This window comes from Strix aluco, chromosome 19, assembly GCF_031877795.1.
Source record: "Strix aluco isolate bStrAlu1 chromosome 19, bStrAlu1.hap1, whole genome shotgun sequence".
Classification (NCBI taxonomy): domain Eukaryota; kingdom Metazoa; phylum Chordata; class Aves; order Strigiformes; family Strigidae; genus Strix; species Strix aluco.
In genome coordinates this window covers 12,620,749-12,640,960 of record NC_133949.1, presented here as the reverse complement: position 1 = coordinate 12,640,960, position 20,212 = coordinate 12,620,749, and the positions used below count along the sequence as shown (strand labels likewise).

Sequence of the window (20,212 nt, the reverse complement as noted above, 5' to 3'; positions counted from 1 at the left end):
TAATGGAGTAGGGGTCTTGAGACACACATGCCTTTCCCAGTGCAGGAAAATTGGAATGGATCAGGCACACAGTCTATTCCTTTAATAAAGACTGAAATTTTACACATCCAAACACTAACTCCGTGTTTAAATAATTATATGCATTTCTTATTCAACTGTCAGAGTAATAACCCAGCCCTGAAGGAAATGGAGGAGGAGGGTGAAGGAAAAAACCTCTTGCACCAAACCCAGGTCTAGTAAAAAATCACATAAAAGCGACTGTGTCTGATGCAAATAGTGGAATGTGTGCACAAGTGACAAGTATTTATTTAGCTAATTTCATAACACTTAACTTGTTTATATATCATCAGTCCCATCACATGTGTTGCATTTTACCAGTGTTCCAAAGACAAAAATAAATGGCCTACCAGCTGCTGCTTTCTCAAGGTTGTGGTTTACTTGGGTATAAACAGTCAGAGCTAAGTGATTCAAATACTACTACGCTACGTAGGTTCAGGAGATCGAAGGCACTGACATGGCACACACACAACACCTGAAGTGCTGAGCCCTTCCTAATGGTGCTATTTTACTGGGGGGGAAAAAAAAAATAATCCTCTTTTCATTTGGAATATGTACAAGCTCTATTACCAGCTGCATTCCACTTCAAATATTAGCTGGGGGTGGTGGGGCTAGTTACAGCTGGAATACATCATAAAGCAGAAAGCTATTAAAATTCATGGCAGCAAGACAGTGTGTTGATCCTACAAAAATGGAGCTCTATGTTTAATATTTCTAATTAAAAAAATAGTTCAATCCACTTTTGTTGTCTTCACCTCTGTCTAAAGCAGTCTGGGTTTTTACAATACTTTGGCAAGAAAACACAGCTCTGCGTTTCAAACGTATAAAAGCCAGCAGTGTAACTGCAACAAAATCCTTAAGCACTAATCATATGGGCCTCTCTAGGAACCGCTCCATATGTCCTTGAGAGGATCACAGAAGCAACAGGGCTCAATCTCAATTCCATATTACCCTTTGAGTACCTCCATTTAACAGCCACAAACAAGCCAGCTACTAAAACTCCTTGTCAAAGAAAAAAAGAGGATAACAAATGAGAAGGTGTATTTGAAATTTCATACTAACAAAACTTTTCCCAATTTTAAAGGCTCTCACTGGCATTAGGAGTGAAAAGAGAAAACTCCATGTACTTACAGAAAGTATTTCATTGTCTGTGTGTTTTAATGTGCTGCAAAAGAGTGAAAGCTCCAATCGGAATGACAGGTTTTGGGGTGAAGGATGTATTTATAACTACAGCAACTGCTGCTCTAAGAAGCAAGAAGAAATCAATAGATGGCTAAGTCTCAAGGCAGCGTAAAAGGAAATGTCAATAGTGAAATCAAGCAGTCAAAGCAAACAAGAACTCCACATGGATCTTAAGGCTGCCTCTTCCCGAAACAAATCCATCCCCTACCTTGCTCATAGCAGTCAGGGCAGGGTCACAGGCTGCATCCAGGTCCTGCACTAACAGCTGTATGCTGTTGGAGATCACACTGCAAAAAACATCAAGCGCGAGTTTTAAAATAGTACTCAGCAACGCAGTGCCAGAACTGGCTTATTTGACTGTGAAAGGAGGGAAATCATCTACTAGCTGACAGATGCATTATGCTGTGAGTACACATGGCTAAAACTTGTACTGAAAAGAAGCCGGGAAGTTCTGCACGCTGTTCATCGGGGAGCTACACAACGGGCTTTAGTGTAGAGAGGACATTTTTACAGTTGAGCTTTCTCTGTTTTGACACATAGAGGGGCTGGAGATCAAAGGTGTCAGATGGGGTAACCCCCACGTTTGCATCAGGAAGGGGAGGAACCCCTGAGTACCGAGCCCAGACTGAGATTTGGCTTCACATTTAATCCAGTCTGTATAAAACTAACATTTTATCATCTCTCCACTCATTCACAGGCAGTGCTCTAGTACTCACAGAAACTTGCAAAGGGGATTTTAAAAAGTACATCTGTATGAGTTCTGAATGTGTCTCCCATCTGAGAAGATCAAGGCAGATGTCTTATTTACCCTACATCTAGGACTGCGGCCATCCATTGTTTGAGTTTCTCAGAGACATATACCAGACTAAAGCACACATTAGTCAAACACATTTCCTTCCCTCCTTTTTTTTTTTTTTCCAAACAGCATGATATTGCTTAGAGAGACATATTTGATGGCACCATATTACAATGTGCATAAAGGTGCAAATGATCTAAAACAACAGCTGAGAAACTCTGTCTGCAGCATCTCAGACCACCCTCAAGGGCACGTAACCCAGTACTCACATTACAGACAACTTCTAGAAGTAATAAGTGACTGTGTTTCACTAAGTAAGTGCAGTTTTAAAAACAGTGTAAACTTTAAATCTGCCACAGATGCCTGTTTACAACTTCAGGATTATATATGTAAGAACTGGATTTTACTTTTGCTCTTTCTCATGATGGTGGCACAGATGGAAATCGTAGATCTACAAGAAATCTGACCAATGCTTCCTCAAACCATCCTTCCTCCCCCTCGTCTTCTTTGTGAAGTTCTGGGTACTAGTCTGGAGTTCATTATTCAAAATATTTTTAAGTGTCCACCTCCTCATCGAGATACGGTATCACCTACTCTGAATTCTGCTGCTGGGATGTGGGTGTTGTTCTTCACCGCAACTCACAGAGGTTGTCTAGTCCCTTTCCTACAGCTCTAGCACATAACGACTGGAACGGGATGCCAAGTAAAAGACTGTTCCTTCAGAGCAATTAATTTGTTTGTAAAGGCAAACTCATCCAAAATTTGTTGGAAAAATTAGTACGGAAGATGAAGTGACTACAGGCTTCAAGTTACGTGATCTGAAACTTGCATTGGGATAAAAAAAGCCTGCGACTGCTTCTGCTGGTGCCTCTGCTTCTGCTGGGCACTACAGGATTTAGTCCCCTGGGGGATTCCACCAGCTCAAGCAAGGCCAAGGGAGCCGAACTTGAATAACCACCTCTTGGGCATGGCTGACTGCTGCAGGGCAGCTGCTGTCAGTGACCCGTAGGAAAGAGTTGTGGCTCAGCACCAAAATGAAACACAACCCTCTCAGTGGAAGGAAAGCAAGTTCATCACTAGTCTCCACACGTCAGGAGTCTGTCCGAAGCTGGGTCACCACGTACAGCTCTCACCTAAGAGCCACAAGACTGCAAACAGGGAGAGAAACCTATCTGTCTACAAATTATTCAAAAGTATTCAAAATAAATACCTGCTGTAGAGGGGTAATGGTGCAGCAAGAAGCGTGTTGCAAACACAAAGCATCGTGACATGTCAAGAGGGCTTGGATCCTCAAATCTTTGCCCCAGGCAGCACCTAACAGTACTTCAGCAGCAGTTAATGAATCCTCATACAATCCCTGACAGATGCACAGAAGCTGACAGACTGAGCAGCTGAGGCCATAAATGAGCAGTATAGTTCTAGTATGGCAAGTTCTGACTATAGTAACCTCAATGTTTCAGGCCTTCAAGGGGTCTCTGAACACTGCCCATAATCTCACAACAGATCTACAGGGCAGGGGGTGGGAATCATGAATTTCCGCATTTACATAACAATATTCCTTCTGTTGAGCTTCAGGAAGAGCTCATTATTCTTCCCACAATTCCTAAAGACAATGCTTAGCCACCCCAGGGGTAAACCCCTTCCGAGTCGATTGCTTTATACACATTTGGGGTGGTTCTGTGCTCTCTGTGAAGGAAGAAACACTTTCCAGAGTGTGTAGGCAGCAACGTTTTATCACTTTCCTTATGACCGTGCCGAACAAGACATCAAATCCCAGAAGAAACAACTTGTTTGATGTTGAACGAGCAAATGCCAGAGAGGTTTATAGCTACAACTTACACTGACAGAAGACTGGACAAAGCACTATACTGGAACAGACTGAAAGTCAATTAAAAAGCCTTTGTTACAAGATACATCAGGCCTGTCAGTTTAACTTTAAAGCTGTCCAAAACAGCAAATGTGAACTATACATTTAAACAATTTCCAAAACACATCATATTGGCTGCCTACGACCAACCACCTCGTCAGTCAGCCACTGTGGAAACTGAGCAGCAACTCAGGGTAGCTGGCTCCTGCCGGACAGGTCACAAGAAAACACAAAGCTCACCCTCGACCTGTCCATGTCAAGAAAATCCCATCATATGGCATATTTTATTTCTACTCCCTAGCTACCTGGCTTGCTTTGGCTTAGCGGACACAGCAACCCTAGCTTTTGGTCAGGGATTCACTCTTAAAAAGGCCTGAGAAATATCTACAAGGAAGGGAGTCTCTGCAGCCTGGAATGGAGCCTGAGACCATGTGAAAAACCTGGATGGAGATTCAGTGGGATCCTGCCCACTGGAGCAAGAGAGAAGGAATCACAGGAAGGAAGCCTTCTGAAAAAAATCTTACTGCTATCTGGGCTGAATCTTAGTTTTAGGGAGAAGGAGAGCTGGTGATAGGGATTATTTTCACAGCTTTGCCAAGGTTTTCTTTTGTCTGATGTGAGGTGAAACAATTATTTTTTTGCCTCGATTTCCTTCTCAAAAAATATTCAAACTGTCAGTGGTGGAGAGGATGTTAGAGGGGAATATTTTTAGCATCATTATGTGAAAAGTTATTTTAATGAATGATAATCTTCTCTCAATTATAATCCCCAAATATAAGATTGGATCGGTCTTTTATGTCATCTGAAATGGGGTTTGATCATACTGACAAGGCTGCTGATTAACAGTGGGAAGTTAAAGCAGGAAGGAACGTACTGAAATAGCTTCCTTTCTTGAAATGTAACAGCCACCTCACAGAGCTGCCAAGATGCAAATGATGTTTCAAATGGAAACTCACTATTTCCTTTCCCCTTTCCAGTGCTCTTGTTCCTTTGGCTAGGACGATGGGGAACAACTACATCTAAAGTCTGTACTAGTGCTGCTCTTGGACTAGCTGAAGGATGACCATTCCTTCACCAGGGAAATGCCTATGCCTAGGCTGCGTATCTGGGTGGGTCCTACTGCTGGCTGGGTCCTAAGACACTGGGATCTTGGACTTGCATTACTCCAGCACCATCTGGCTGACAAACTAGGATGTTTGATATATTCTGGGAGGATACATCTGCTGAACATACATGCTGAAAGTGTCCATCTCTCCCGTCAGGTTGATTCGCTCCACTAGACTTGCATCCACTTTTTCTTTGAGTTTCTCTTCCAACTGTTAGGAAACAAAACAAGCAGCAGAAAGATCAGATTTCTTACTTGAAATGACAGTTCTTGAAAACTTACGTCCTGGAAAAGTCAACTTCTTAAAACCTAAGCTGTGCCTAGACTATATCCAAAACTCAGCCAGTGAACACTGGAAATCTTTCCCTGTCGGACACTGTAGACATCCTGATCTGCAGGACAGCCTATGGTGACACAGTGTCCTCAAAGAAATAACCTCCAAGGTCATATATGTAACTCCAGTATGACATGCTAATGTACTAGCTTAACACCCTGGCACCTGTCCTGCTAATAAAGACATTTTCCAACACCCTGTCTGTGCCCAAACTGCAGAGGAGGATTGTCAGTTCTAGTGGTGGAGAGGTCTTGTTGGCCAAACGTCACAGCTCATCTCCTAACCTATGGCATCTGGAGAGCACCTGAATGTAAGGGGCATTGTGGCTGAAAAGCATATCAGCATAAATACCTTCTCTCCTCACTCCACCTTGCCCCAATATTTCATGCAAGTGTTTTTCCAAACCTATTCTGAATGACTGTTTTTCTTGTTTTTATAAAAGGGAGGATCATGAACCATGAGAATAATATTTTTCTTTTTTTTTTTTTAATAAAAAATTTGGTTCCAAATCCAAAACAAATTGCATAACAAGTATAAAAGGATAGCATCCAAAACCAGTGCTGCAAAGCAGGATTTACAAGCAAATGACTTTTCTCAGGTAGAAACAGCAAAATCAATACTTCTCTTTTCTTGAAATATAGATTTAATATAGAGCTCAATAATCAACAGGACGCTATGAGGAGCGGACGCTACTATGGATGTTTCAGTACTTCTGACTCTTCCATCCTGCACAGCAGCCCACCCCTGAAGAGGGAGCAGCACAGCATCTCGTGACAGAAAAGGGGCCGCTGCTGGGTGCCCCCTCAGAGGTGTGGTAGAGGAGAACTCACCTGCTGGGTGGTCGCCAAGCAATACTCTGCAGTACTAAGGATGCTGCAAATGAGGCAGAGTTCTTCTAAAGTAAACTTAGCCACTTCAGAGCCTTCCTTTTCTTTCAGCAAACTAGTGATGGTGAGCCCACCACTGCTACTAGTCGTCCTGGAAAAAAACAGACAAAACCCGTAAGGTTTTCAGGTGTACAGACACAGACATTGCAAAATTACTGCTACATTTCAATGCCATAAAAAGCCCTTATGACCACAAAGTCCAATGCCCTGTGCAATACAGGTCAGTGTCATTCTACATCAAGCACACAACTGCTATTTTGGTTAAGGGATATCTTTTAGAAAGACAAACAGAACTTTGTATCACATCTTCAGGCAAAGGACAACTCACTTATGCACAACGTGGTAGATTAGGATGCAAGTGGAACGCAGCCTTCCCCAGCTAGCTTCACCTTCACTGCCAGTTACTCAAAATCTAATTAAAGATTACAGACAAATCTCAGTAACTATCAGGCAGCTTGTCATATTTATCTTCTCAGTCTGAAACAGATGTCAACATGCGTTGGAAACTTTGCTAACCTGTTTGAAAAACTGATGATATCAACACAGTAAATTATAGAAGATGTGGCTTCTTTCCACCGTCTTCCAGTGATTAACGGCTGTGTATCAACAAAGGACTCAGAACAGTTTAGAGTCAGGAAATTCCCTACCTCTCAAGTCTTTATAATCCAAATCCATTAAAAAAATAGGACAGTGATATTTATCTTGGACAGCAAAAATGGAGCACACAAAAAAATGTGTATAAAGAATGCAACTGAGGTCTGATGGAGAATGCACATTAAATTTATCTTTCCACTTGTCTGGATGGAACCCTCTCCCCTTCCATCTGTAAAAGATTTTACTGGTTTCAGAAATTCATTCTGCTGCTCCCAGGTTTACAGGGGAAACAAACGGAAGATGGTAAAAAGCATACAAAATCACCTGTAGTTAAGGCTGGCAAAGTAAGGAGCTCCTTTAGCCTGTACGCTTACCACATCGGTGTAAAACCAGAATGATTTCCTTTATTTTCACTGGATTTACTTCTACATATTTTATTTATATATATATATAAAATGTTACAGAGCAGAGGGAGAGGCAGGTAAGCACTTCAGCATCACACAAATAAACCACCTTCATTATAAATAATTATATGTATAATGTTGAGCCAAGGCAGCTAAGAATCACAGTATGACCATTACCCAAGTGGCAGGGTAAGTGCAATTTTGAAAGCCAGACCTCTCTGAAGAGACTTGGGCTGGCATTTCAAATGGAACTTCAAGAAACTGTAAATCTGACTGCTAACCAAAGCCAAATATGAAGCTATCCTCCAGGGGCCCTTAAAAGAAAAACAATGCTGTGACTGTCTATTTGGTCTCTTGCTGTTTCTCAGTGCCACGAACTGAACTTTTGAGAAAATCATGAAGTAAATGCAGTCATATTGCTGCTACGTGGTTTCTTTGATAGTGAAACGTAAGTGTTCACAAGTATATATTTACTAATTATCTTTACAAAGCATCTGCTCCTCACTGGAACGTCTCACCAGACAGCGCTGCAGCATTTGGGAAGCAAAACTCACTTGGGCAGGTTTCCAGACAGAATTTTCCAGGCGTATTCCCGAAGGTACTTCTGGAATATGGTGGTCAGGGCTATCATCGGCTCGCCGGTGCTGAGCTGGGAGCACTGCACCATGCACTTTTTGTAGTACACAAAAAGGTCAGCACAGCTGGGCAGGACGGCTCCTCCCTCGTCCACGTTGGGCTTGGGGGGACCTTGAGCCTTGAAGTCAGCCACAAACCTGTCAATCAGTTCACCGAGATTTCTGATGGGGGGAAACAACAGAAAGATATTTTAGTATGTTGGGGGAGGAAACGGAGGGAAGAGAGAGAATAATGCTTAAAACCAGATGCCCTGCCTTGTGACACCAGCAAACACATTCATATTTTAGCAGTTGGGTATTTCAGCCATTTCTTATCTCCGCCCTCTCAACACAAATCTCATACAATAACGAGGACTGGACCAATGAGTAACGACCTTTTGTACTCAAGACTTTTAGTGGCAGCTTCAATCTGTTCTCCAGTCACATATAAAAGCTTGCAAGTCTGCCAGGACTAGGTTCAGCACATTTGATGCAAGTGCATAAAGCGTATGCTCAAGTTTCATTCCTGGCACCGGCAAAAGTAACAGTCGGGCTTTCCATATCAGCGGCCTCCGGAGCAGACCTCGGGGAATATGGCTTTTAAAGGGATGTGCTCAAAATGGTGTGCCATTTGCCATTTCTTGGTCCCATTTGGATACCACCTGGTTTTGCACAACTTCACACATCCTTTAAAGAAGTTTTATTTAGCATGAGCGCAAAGTGCACTTCCTACTTAAACTCTTTTTAAAAGCACAAAAAGCCCTCCTATTGTCTCTAGTGATTCATTATAACCTGGTCCTTACTCAAATATTTCAGTCTTCAGGCAACAATAAACTTCACTCCACCGTTCCATCACGACAAAAAGGCTTTTTAGCATGGCAGAGAGCCAGAACCATCAATACAGAACCAAAGAAGTCCTCTGATCTTGGGGAGTTCCTCTGGTCCTACTCCTCCAGAGACAGCACATCCGTGTCAGGAACCAAGACCAGCTCTCCTGACACTGGAGCTCAGCTAAGTGGAATAACCTTTGCCAGATGGACTAAATTACAGCAATAAACCTCCTCCCCCAGGCACACAAATACACACAACCTTCCACAAGGAAGTTTGGCTTTTGAGGAATATATAGGCATTTCAGATGACAGAAGGGCACTCTGCTGACCAAAAGGAGTTATGAAATTCCTGTATTTTATATTCCCGTTTTCACTACAGAGTTCCCCCAGCTTCCCCCCTCCCTCGGTACAGCCTTCACCCCTCTCACTACTGAGGGTGTAACGGCTGTGCCATGCCATGATCCAGGGTACTTAAGTGGAAAGACAAATCCTTAGAAGGAGAATGGGAGAAGAAAGAACTTGAACTGCTACTCCAGCAAGAAACTGAACTATCATTAAAAAAATAAGGCATTACTTTATAGTTAATATATTATTTTTCAGGAACAGACTTATTTGACAGAATTGCAATGCTGTCCATAAGAAAGAAAAAAAAAATCTTCTTTAAAAGCCCATCAATGAGTTTCAACTTGAAATGTTCTGCTGCTCTCAGGGCAACTCACAGGGCACCCAGCATGACACGAGAGTTCATGCAGAGACTGCATGAGGGTCTCCCGGGACGCGTACGGCGTCATCGCCAGCACGGACAGCACAGCGGCTGAGACTCTTCAGCGCGTCCTCACTCACCTCTGCCAACGAAAGGGGAAAAAGCCCCGCCAACAATGAAAACTTTGCCCCAGTTTCTGTCCTTTCTTTCTTTTCCTCTCGTGAAAAAGAAAAACCACTCTGATTCCAGTTTACCAAAGAACACACAACACCTCACAAGTGGAGAAGTGACCTGGCTCTTCCCTGATAAACTTATAGATTGCTGCACCAAAATGGATGAGCTGCTACTGTGGATGATCCACCAGGCCAAACTAATCTACAGAAATGTGCTTGCAATATCAGGGCTTTAAATCATGAAGCAAAGCTCTTTGGCTTAAGCTAGGCTCACAGGCTATTGCAAAGACAAGTAGCCCCTTTTTTCATGCTTATTGCTCGCTGCTTTGAGTATTTTACATAGCTCTGATTCCACAGATACAAACAGTTCCTCGGCTTTATTACAAGAACTGTAAAAACATCAGGCTGCTCAACTGATGTGATAAATCTCTACACTGGCACGAGCAATTGAACGCTGAACCGAAGCATTGATTGTATTTGACCACAGCGAAGCAAAATATACCTCTCCCCGTAGCTGCAGGAGAGCCAAACAGATGGCTGCTGCAGGAGGGCTCACACGTGCCGCGAGCTGCGGCGTTCCTTCAGGTTCTCAAGTAAAGTAGATGTGGACGTGGCTTCCTCCATGTCAAAAGTCCCACTAAATTAAGCAGCTGCATTTCCATCTGCGCTTTGCTCCATCTGGGCAACAAAGTGGAGCTTTCTTAGCATTCACCAGCCACTTTTTTTTTTTTTCCATTCTCTCAAGTCTCAGGACGCAGTGAGGAATGTCAATGGCTTTTGTTTCTTTATGCTTACTCCACATGTTCTCCTCTTCTCCGAGGCAAAGTGAAATGCATCCACATTTTCCCGGCCCCCCAAGGTCCGGTCAGCTGGGATGCACGAACAAATGCAGCTGTCCAAAAGAGCTGGGAGAGCAGCACTACAGCTTCATGCTCATCCTGATCCTAACATGGACAAACTGCCTGTCACAGGCAGGCCATGAGGACTGCTCGTATTTCAGCACGGAATTGATACAAGCAAAACATCAGGATATTGTGCACTAAGGGAACTAGTATGATATTAATGTACACCTCCGCTGATGTCAATCAAATTTTCACAGTGGTCTCAACTGGCCCAAATACAACATGAAGGCTAACAACCTTTGTGTGGTACAATGGCAGCACAAAGAATTCAGCAGAAAAAGCTACTGGGAGATGAAACATGAAGAAGGCAGGAAAGCTACAGAAAACGAACAATTTCTCTATGGACTCTGCAAAAAAAGCTCCATGAAAATTCTCTGGTAGTGCAGATGTCGTATTTCCTAACAGTAGCATATTTATTGGGAGCAAGAACTCTCCAAATCTAACCAAGAGAAAATATGAAATCATATAAAGGGAATTTTATTCTGGTTCTTGAATCCTTTCATTCCTATATTCCTCTTCCTTTTTTCTTTCACTCAACCTATTCAGTGTTTTTTCTGCATCTTGGCAATCACGAGAGGAACTAGACAACTCCTCAGCAGCGTGAGAGAAGAACACGGTGCTTAGTAAGTCAGCCTGTTTAGTGATGTGAACAGTTGGTATCTGTTGGGCACTGGGGAAGGGCAATGGCACTGAGACACCGGGACACTGGAGGATAGTTTCCATGGACTTCACGGAGGCCACAGACACAAAGAGAAAGTGTCAGTTTTCCGAACAATCTGAATGCACACGTGCATTTTAGCACACTTAACCACGGCTCTGCATGCTCTCAGAACTGCAGACCTGACAGAGCTCTTCCTTCACTCCAGAACAGCTTAGCTCACACATGTATGCTCCCGTTGCTCCAACAGACCACAAAGAAGAGCTCAAGACACGTATCCCAAAGGGGCAGAAATGAAATCTGCTTCGCTGTTAAGAAATCTGATATTTACACTGCAGCTAAGGGTGGAAAGCAGCATCTTTAAAGTCTTTCTTTCAGGTGTCTCCTCTTAAATTGCTACAGATTTTGGCACTGTGTTTCTTTAAATGGGTATGGAAACAATTTTTCAGGAGAAAAGGTCCAGGCTGCTTTCCGCCAGAGACTTAAGGCAATGATGAGCAAAACTGTCATGTTAATCTTCCTATTCAGAGCCCAAACATACAATTAATTATCTAAGCAACTCCTCATTTTCAGACATCAGCAACAGATTACTCAAAAGTTCAATCAAAGGGGGAAGAGGAGAGAAAATCATAAAGGAAAGCAATTTTTGGCAGACAGGGGCAGCATGGGGAATACTGTGGCAGTTTTTCTTTGAACTCCTTGCAGCTTGTGGCTATAAAGCTAATATAAAACATCTCAGGATTGTAAAGGAAAAGGGGAAAAAAAAAAAAAAGCAACTGAAAGGGCTAGGAGCACAGTGGGGTAGAATTACCAAAACGGGGATTAAAATGGCCCCCAGTGAGAAGGGGAGAAATATTCAAACAAGTTAGTGCTCAGTTGGCTGAGGGCAGGGGGGGGAAATATCTGCTTCCCTTTGTTATACTGCAGAGAGGAAGCTAAACCCAGCATGACAGACCATTGTGCAAGGTTTTATTTATTTATTTTTATTTAAGCATAAAAGGTTGATGGGACATGGGAAAGCTTTTTCAAGGTGGCTATCTTGGAGTTTGGACAAAATCAGGACACTACAAGCCTCGAGTTATGCACTCTCTCCTGGTAAGTCTTTGGAAGACAGAAGGGCACAGACAGATGAGTTACATGAGGCAGGCACCTCTTTTCCTTTCCAGCACTAAAAGTCTGTATTGAACGTTTTTCAACTATCTCCTTTCCCAGCTGGCACTGCGGTTGATAGAAAGATGTTATTTAAACCCTGGTGTGAAACAAGGTGCACAAGAAAGCGTGGCAAGAGCTCTAAAAACTTCTCAGAGCAATAAGCTGAAAGCTCCTTTCATTCAAGTTATTTTGCTGCAAGTCAAAGAGGAAGACGAAGAAGGGTTCCAGGGATTAAAGCCCCTGACAAAGCCCCAATCTGTGAGCGATGATAATGTTATCTTACAGCCAGCTCATCTACAGCAGCTTTCATCTAAGGATCTCAAATAACTTATTTCTATAAAGCAATCTTGAAACTCCTCTGCCACGAAGCCACATGTGTATTCTACAGAAAAAGCAAACCTACTATTTGTGGAAGACATGAGACGAAGGAAAGACATCTGTCTGCAGTGGGAATTGCAGAGGCAACCAAAGCAATTTCAGAAACACTAAGCCTATTCCACAGAACGGCATCGGGCATCATTCCTGCAGGCCTTTGCAATTACAGATGAAACCAACACCCACAGCCCTCAACGCTCATTTTTGCCCAAGCAAAGGTCCCACTCATTCTAACTTTCCTGAACCATGAATACTCCTCCTGATGAAATGAGAAAGCAGACTTTCAAGAAATTAATTTTCTGCAGCTTGAGTACAGAATCTAGCACAACCCAACTGTAATACACATTCAAAAGCAAACAAACCCAAAAGAGCATGTTGGTTACTCACTTGTCCTGGGACTCGATATACACGTAAAGGTGAGGCTCAAAACACTTGGAAACAATGCCATGAAAAGGATTGTCAGGGACCTTTGGCTTCTTTGGCTGTAAGAAAACATTTAGAGTGTTGGTTTCACACCTGCCCTGCAAGAAACAGTAATGCAACAGCACGGAAGGATCTAAGTCTTTAGAAATATTAAGACACAAAAATTTGCTGTCAAATAATCAAAGGCTTATAATTGACAGTATATAGGGGGTCAGTATGTCTGAGTCTTCCGTTCCTCTAACAGAGCTGTTAGTATTCCAAGGAATTATCTTTTCACATATTATTCTTATCCTTAAAGAGAAGGCCGCTCCACACTAACAGATTTCAGTAAAAGAATCTTAATGCAGTTTGTAAATAAAACCTTGCTGAACCCTTTGAACAGTAACAAGACTCCACTAGTCACCTCTGAAATGAAATGCAGTAGTTATCTAGAAGCAACATTGAAAAATCCCTACGTTTTAGAACATTAAAGATAATAACTCAAAGTTACAGACTTCATCTCGATGATTTTTATTAAGATAAACAGCACGTAATTACTGGAGGAGCTGGAATTATACAGACAACATTACAGGACTGCTTTCACTGTGAGACACGTTTCTGGGGATGCAAAGACTTCTATTTTAAAATCACATTTAGAGCATTAAGCACATATGCCATTGGAGAGTCATCCTGTTTACTCTCATTTTAGTTTGGTGCTGCACTCCGTGCAGTGGCCAAGCACATCTCACTGAAGCCACTAGGACTACTGAAATGCTTAAATTTTTGCACGTTTAAGTACCAGGCTGGGTAGGGCCTTCAAGCTCATCTTTGCCCTACAGCTAGATTTTAAATATTTTTTTTTACTGACAGACAGTATTTCTTGTTGCTTGCCGGCAAGCTGACAATTTTTCACTGCCTGCAAAGAGGGCTGCAGTGACTCTGGAATGGAATTCTTGCCTCTCTCTGCAAAAAGCCAGGATCAGCTCCCAGCCAATAAAGATATGAATTTTTCCAGTTGAAATTTTTTTTTAGCATAAGAAAAGCAAAACAAGAGAGCCTAAAGGACATACTCTCCTAAATGACAGAGGAGGTGGCACAAAGTCATTTGCAGAAATAGCGAAGAATGACAAGGCAAGCATTTCTGAAGTGTTCTCAGAAATAATTAAGACTTAAAGACACAATGAATACTAACATACGGCTGCAAACCTAAAGCGAGCAAACGGTTTTATGGAGACCAGACCACCTCTACGAGACTGGCTTCATTAACCTTCTAAGAGCATGACTGGAGAATGTAAGTTTTTACAGCTTTGGGAGAGAGCCACTACCCAGCATTCTCCGTCCCAGCCCCTTTGCCAGTGCCTGCCCTTTTCTGCCGGATGCACACGCTCATTGGAGCCGGGAGGAAAACAATAGGTGGTAATTACAGAACCCTTCCAGTCGCCAAGTCTCCAGGATGGCAGCGCCAACACAAGGTTGCAGATTCACGATGTTTACGATTTACCAGGCTGGAAGAGCCAGCTCCTAACGCAGGACTGGTTTTCTGTGTGTGCGCGTGTGTCTTTGCATCATGCTGCTCCCAGCATGTCTGGTGGAGGGAATACTAAATCTTTTAACAGTAGCAGTGAAGCTGTATTTCTGAGTGTGCAATCCTGTCCAAAAGCTGCAGATGTTTAAGCTATTTCCTCCTTGAGTTTGATGGAAATAATAAAAGGTTACTGTTGTCACAGTAAGGAGGTCTGCAGCTGGCCCAGTTTCCTTTCATTACTATCCAAAGTAAACAGATTAAAATGAACTGCTAGGATCACTAAAAGAGGTTCTTTTTTAACATGGATTCCCTCCCGCCCCAACTCTTGTGCTCCCTCTTACACTCACAAGTGTCTTGAATTCTCGGGACTAGTGTCTTGGAAGAGCTTTACCACTCAAAACTCTTCATCTTCAACCCTTCCTGTCCCCTCTCTTCTTCACCTAGTGACAGGAGAAGATGAGACCTCCAACATGAACTTGTTGGCACTTGAAACTGAAATATTGGGGCTTGCAGGGCAGCTGCCCTTGCTGCCCTTGCAGCAGATCCCAGCACCGCGTTGTGAGCATTAACAGAGGGCGTATACCCAGAAAGAGAGGGCAACCTCGCCACGAAGAGCATTTCAAGGGGTAGCTCAATGATGGCTTCCTACCAGCCTCCCCACGTACAAGGAGCAGAGCTGTTTCTTTCTCAGAAGCACCTGAACTGTTTCTGGTCAGGGCAGTGCATGCTACTGTTCACTAAAACCAACCCTAAACGCCTAAAAAGGCTTTGCCATTTATTTCTTCACCTGCCTTCTAGCACTACTGACTTGTCCAAGGGTGTCCTGTCAGCCCAGCACTGCACATCAGAGCCAATCTTCCCCCAGACATTAGAGAGAGGGGAAAGCAAGCTGTTCACAAAAAATACACCACACAGGTGTCTCCCCAAGTTCCCAAGTCTCTGTCTTCTAGATCACTGATAAAGTCTGGCCAATACCAATTGTCTGAGTCGAATTTTAATGTAAAGAGCAAAACTTTGCTTAATCATTCTATTTTGGGACTTCCGCTGCGGGTGGAAGACAGAGGGCTGCCCTCCTCGTGTGAAAATCTGGAGGGGATGCAGCGCACCAAACTGCACTGGTGGAGAGCAACCACCCCACAAACTCCACAGGGCCCCGGTCATCCCTCAGGATACCACCCGTAAACAGCCCATGTACGGGGCTGCAAACTCACTGAACAAAGAGAGGGTAGTGCCCTCTTCAAGCAACTTACAACGGAACGCTTAGAAAACATCCGTCTGGGGAGTAAAAAATACAGGGCTCACAGGCTTTGATATTGGTGCCAATTAAAACAATTGCGTTTACTCTTCACTCCTTTAGTGTTTGCAGAGGGCTTTGGAAACCCAGTGCTTTTACAAGTGGTTAGGTGTTGCCTGCTTTGCAGAGGCAATGGATGAAAAGCGCTATAGAGATAAAAATCCCAGAAGTAATATATTTGGAGTGAAAATCTAAAACTGACACTTGAAAGTTCAATGAGCTGCCTGGTAACCCCAGACTTAGCTTGCTTGGCTGACAAGGTAAAAAATATGAATTGCAACCGCTTGCAGTGGGAGCTTCTTCTGGGATCTGAAAACCCAACTACACTAGTTCATCTTTCTTTGACAGAAATCCTTTAGTTACTTTTGAGCTGTTGCTGCATGGGCTAGAACAGAATCCAACTCACTCTCACGTGGCAGGATTGTCTCCGCACTATTAACTGAAATAAAGATTGCTTTGGTTTCAGTGAAGTGAGCCAGAGCAAACCACGGTTGTACTGGGAGCCTGTATGCTGCACAGAGGATCAAAACGGCACTAAATTAATTGCTGTGAAAACAAACCTTTCAAATCAATGTGATGGGAAAAGCTTAAGCACCACCAGAGATTCTGACACAGAGACTGCCTCACTGACAACTGGAGAACTTCAAAGACTTACTTTGTCTGTGTCACTTTTCTCGATCACAATCTCATCTGTCTCTGTCCCAGCTTCATCCTCCAGAAACGGGTTGGTGGAGGGAAGTGGCACTTCTGGCTTTTTCTGTTAAAAAAGAGGAAGCTCCTTAGAGAACAGTCTGCTTTGTCCCCTCTGGCACACAGCTGCATCCACATTTTGCTTTACTAAGCCCTTCAAAGCACTGCACAGCAGTTTGTCCTCTCCAAGCACAGAGGTGACTGCAGAGTGCCTGGTGGTGCCTCTCCATCAGGGTGAGAGCCCGTTCCCTCCTACTACGCTCTCGAGTCTGGTTCCCTCTCCATCGCTCCACCAGCACACTCCATCTTCAGCACCCTCTTACAGCCTGCTCTGCTTGCACCCGCACCCACCCGCTCTGCCTGAACCGGCCCTGGAAGGGGCTTTTTGATTAGTGCCAAATTTCCACCCTTCTCAAACCACACACCCCAAGGCATGTGGTCTCCACCGAGAGGACCCGCGACAGCACGGCTCAGAACTCTGCTGCCGCAGTGAATCCTGCATTACTGCTCCCACCAGACTGCTTGTCCCCACCATGCACTCACCAGATCGCCACTTATAATTACAGACTTCATTTTGTGTATAAAACGGGTCAGACGATGACACCTAGAATGTCGTAGTCTCTGGACAGCTCAGAAAGGGGGAGACGATTTTCTTTTATTTCAAGCCACACCCTCCCCTTCTGTTTTTTTCAGTTATAACAGCTTCTGTGCCTACCTCTTCCAAAGGGATAACAACCCAGTGAAGCCAATTTAATTAAAGCTGCAAATTTCATATGAACTTTGTCAGAAAAATAAAGCTGTATTCTTAAGAGATCTAAATTCAGCCAGGAGGAAAACCTTACAGGACTTCCCTTTTTAATTAGCAGCATCTACTGATCCACAGCAAATTACAAATGGGTCCAGCAGGCTTGCCTCGTAGGTTGAATTATCACATCCAAGCAGGCTTCAAGACACCAGCTGGACAGAGAAGCCAACCTCAAACCAGTGGCTTCTGAGCCACACGTGGACTCTGTGCTCCCAGGGCACTTGGCTGGCAGGGCTCCTGGCTGAGATTTCAGGCAGAAAAAGCACAGAGGTGACCCCAGAGATATTCACTGAGCTTTTGTCTTGGCTCTGCCTTTACAATCTACCAAATGAGACACTGAAAAGTAGAAGCTACCAACGCCCCTGCAAGTAAGACTAACCCAACAAACAATGTGGGATTGAAAGATGGTACCATGCGGTGAACGTGTGGTAACGAGAAGTGAAGAGAAGAGATGACTTTTAGTGAAAATGTGTCATCGACATGCAGAGAACAAACATTATAATGCAGTCACCATGCCATAATTACTTTGTGGTTCTCCGTAGCAATGTGGCTTCAGTTGCAAACAGCACAGGGCTGAGGAGAACCAAAAAAGTACACAATCAGTGTTCTCTCCTTCCTGTGAGCCCTGTGCCATCCTCTCTACTGCAGCCTGCAAGAGCAAGAATCACTTTCCCAACTACAAGCCACTGTGCACAGTCACACTAAACACCCTGACCTGCCAGTGCGAGAGGAGGCTGCAGGTGACACCTTTTGCAGTCTCCCCTTACTGTAGCTGTGTGTGAGGGCTTTTTTCTCCCAAAGAAGCTGCTGAGTAAAGGGTTGCTCTTTAGAAATCCCCTTACCACTGTCCCATCAGCTAGAGTGCAACCTGAGAAGCGTTTAGCCAGAAGTCCTTCAAAGTTGGTTGTCCTCTGAATTGCAAACAAAAGCAATTTCACCTCAATCTCCTTTGCTCTTGTGCGCATTATCTTAGCGAGCTCTGTCCTGAAAGAGAGGGGGGGGGGGGAATAAAAAAGAACCAAAACCCGAATGTGGTTTTCTATAAAGAGAAAGGCCTGAAACCTAACACTGTAATTCAGTCTATGCCCCAGAGAGACTTCCATCACAAAATTCAAGCTAATTCCTAAGATGGTCTCTAACATCAAACTCCTTTACGGATCATGTTTCAAACACAACCACAGTTGTTCAGAGCTTTGTGGGTAACAGGACCCCATCTCCTAACAGCCAGCACACCACTGCAGCCAGGAAAGCTCGCAGTATCAAACCTTGGGAAGTGCAGTGTCTCTGAGAGGGGTCCCAGAACAAAGGCAATGGTGCTCCTGGGACTGCAGCTGGCACCTCCCTCTGGTCCCCCGTCTCTGGTCAGAGACAGTCACAGCACAGTCAGCTCATGCTGTTACACTTGGCCTCTAACATTACTGATTTTTACCTCTGTTACACTGAAAATGGATTTCCACATTATCTCACTCTCTCAAAAGTACACAAGGTTTTAGTGATACTTCTCAGGGTTTTCACTCTGCGCTTGCTTTTAATCACGGACAATTCTACACCGATATTTGAAGACTGTTGAGGAGTTCTACAGATATACAAACAATTTGGTGAAAAGACAAGCCAACCTTTTGTTTTAAGGAAGGGGGCTCTGCTGGGAGGCATCGTGAGCTCCCCAGAGGCTCACCGTGTGACGTGGCAGAACTCCACAGCGATGCGCTCCGTCATGCACCACTCCTGGGGGAACATGCGCCCGTACTTCTCCTCGTAGTCCACCAGCTGACGCTTTATCCAAGCGTAGCGTCTGTCAATCTTATCCAGCCAGGCCACCTGAGGAAGATGGAGAACAACATCTCTAACAGCAGCAGCTGCTAATATTCAGCCCGACTGCTTAACTGTGCTGCTGTAGCTTTGCAGAGCGGCTCGGGCTATCGATCAAAGCTAACTTGACCGCTATTAATAATACTTTGAATGCTAACAGTCATTCTTCAAAGTGCTTAAACACATGCCAGACTGAAAACCCTATCTTTTAAGAGCAAGTTCTGTTGAAAATGAGGATAACAGTACTCCTAAATCATGTAGATACTATTGAAAACTCGACCCAATAATAACTCATTTGATCCCACCCTCTTTGTTTCACAGAAAGAGAAATTAAAAGTCAACAGTGGGACGAGAATGCAGGAATTCCTGGATTCTCACGTTCAGCTGGTTTTCACACTCTGGGGACCGTGGACCCACAAACTTCTACAAGAATTCTTACAACATGAGCAGGATGGGATTTCTCCCCCCAATATTAGCATTTTCTGGTCAAAAAGCAGAAAGGTTAATCCAAAAAACTTTGATGGAAAAATGCTTTTGAATAATTTTGAATAATGAAGCATTTTAGCCTTTCTCTCCTCTTTGTCATAAACTGTCAACATTTCAAAACTGTTAAAATAAATTTTGATCCAAAGTGGGTTTTGTTTGGTTATTGGCTTTTTTTTTTTTCAAATCCAAGATGATTACGGTAAATTTTTAAAAAAACTGTTAGCATCAGGACAGGAAGTTTAAAAATTAGCTACAAAGATTAATGCCCTTCCTGGAAATCCTTTTTCCTTTTTAGGCATTTTAGGGGTTTTTTTTGTCTGTCTGGGGGGAGGTATCGTTGTTTTTCAAAGTTTTTGGGTTTGCAATTTTCAGAGTTTAATTTTTCAACTCTTTACAGGGCAAAAAGCATATCTAACTTGAATTTATTTATTTACTCTATGAGGCGAAAACATTTCCAGTGCTGATATCTGAAACTGAGGTCTAAGATGGAAGGGAAGTCGTCCTGGCAGAGACGACACTGACTCCCAACTCATCAGCCAGTCACTGCTCCTGAGCCCTCCAGTTAGAA

At 43.5% G+C, this 20,212-nt stretch overlaps 1 protein-coding gene across 4 annotated transcripts in view; it reads right to left on the bottom strand.

The window, feature by feature from the left end:
• VPS53 (VPS53 subunit of GARP complex) overlaps window positions 1-20,212 on the bottom strand; it is a 74,209-nt gene that overhangs the window by 25,116 nt on the left and 28,881 nt on the right. For all 4 annotated transcript variants that reach the window (XR_012625779.1, XR_012625780.1, XR_012625781.1 and 1 more), the window contains exons 10-17: window positions 19,025-19,167; window positions 18,192-18,333; window positions 16,510-16,611; window positions 13,021-13,115; window positions 7,781-8,023; window positions 6,172-6,319; window positions 5,136-5,218; window positions 1,448-1,526 (exon numbers count right to left, since the gene is read on the bottom strand). Coding sequence is in view for 1 of the 4 variants with exons in the window: in XM_074845470.1 (XP_074701571.1) it covers window positions 1,448-1,526; window positions 5,136-5,218; window positions 6,172-6,319; window positions 7,781-8,023; window positions 13,021-13,115; window positions 16,510-16,611; window positions 18,192-18,333; window positions 19,025-19,167 (1,035 nt within the window). In the remaining 3 variants the exon portion in view is untranslated. The remainder of the gene's footprint in view (window positions 1-1,447; window positions 1,527-5,135; window positions 5,219-6,171; window positions 6,320-7,780; window positions 8,024-13,020; window positions 13,116-16,509; window positions 16,612-18,191; window positions 18,334-19,024; window positions 19,168-20,212) is intronic.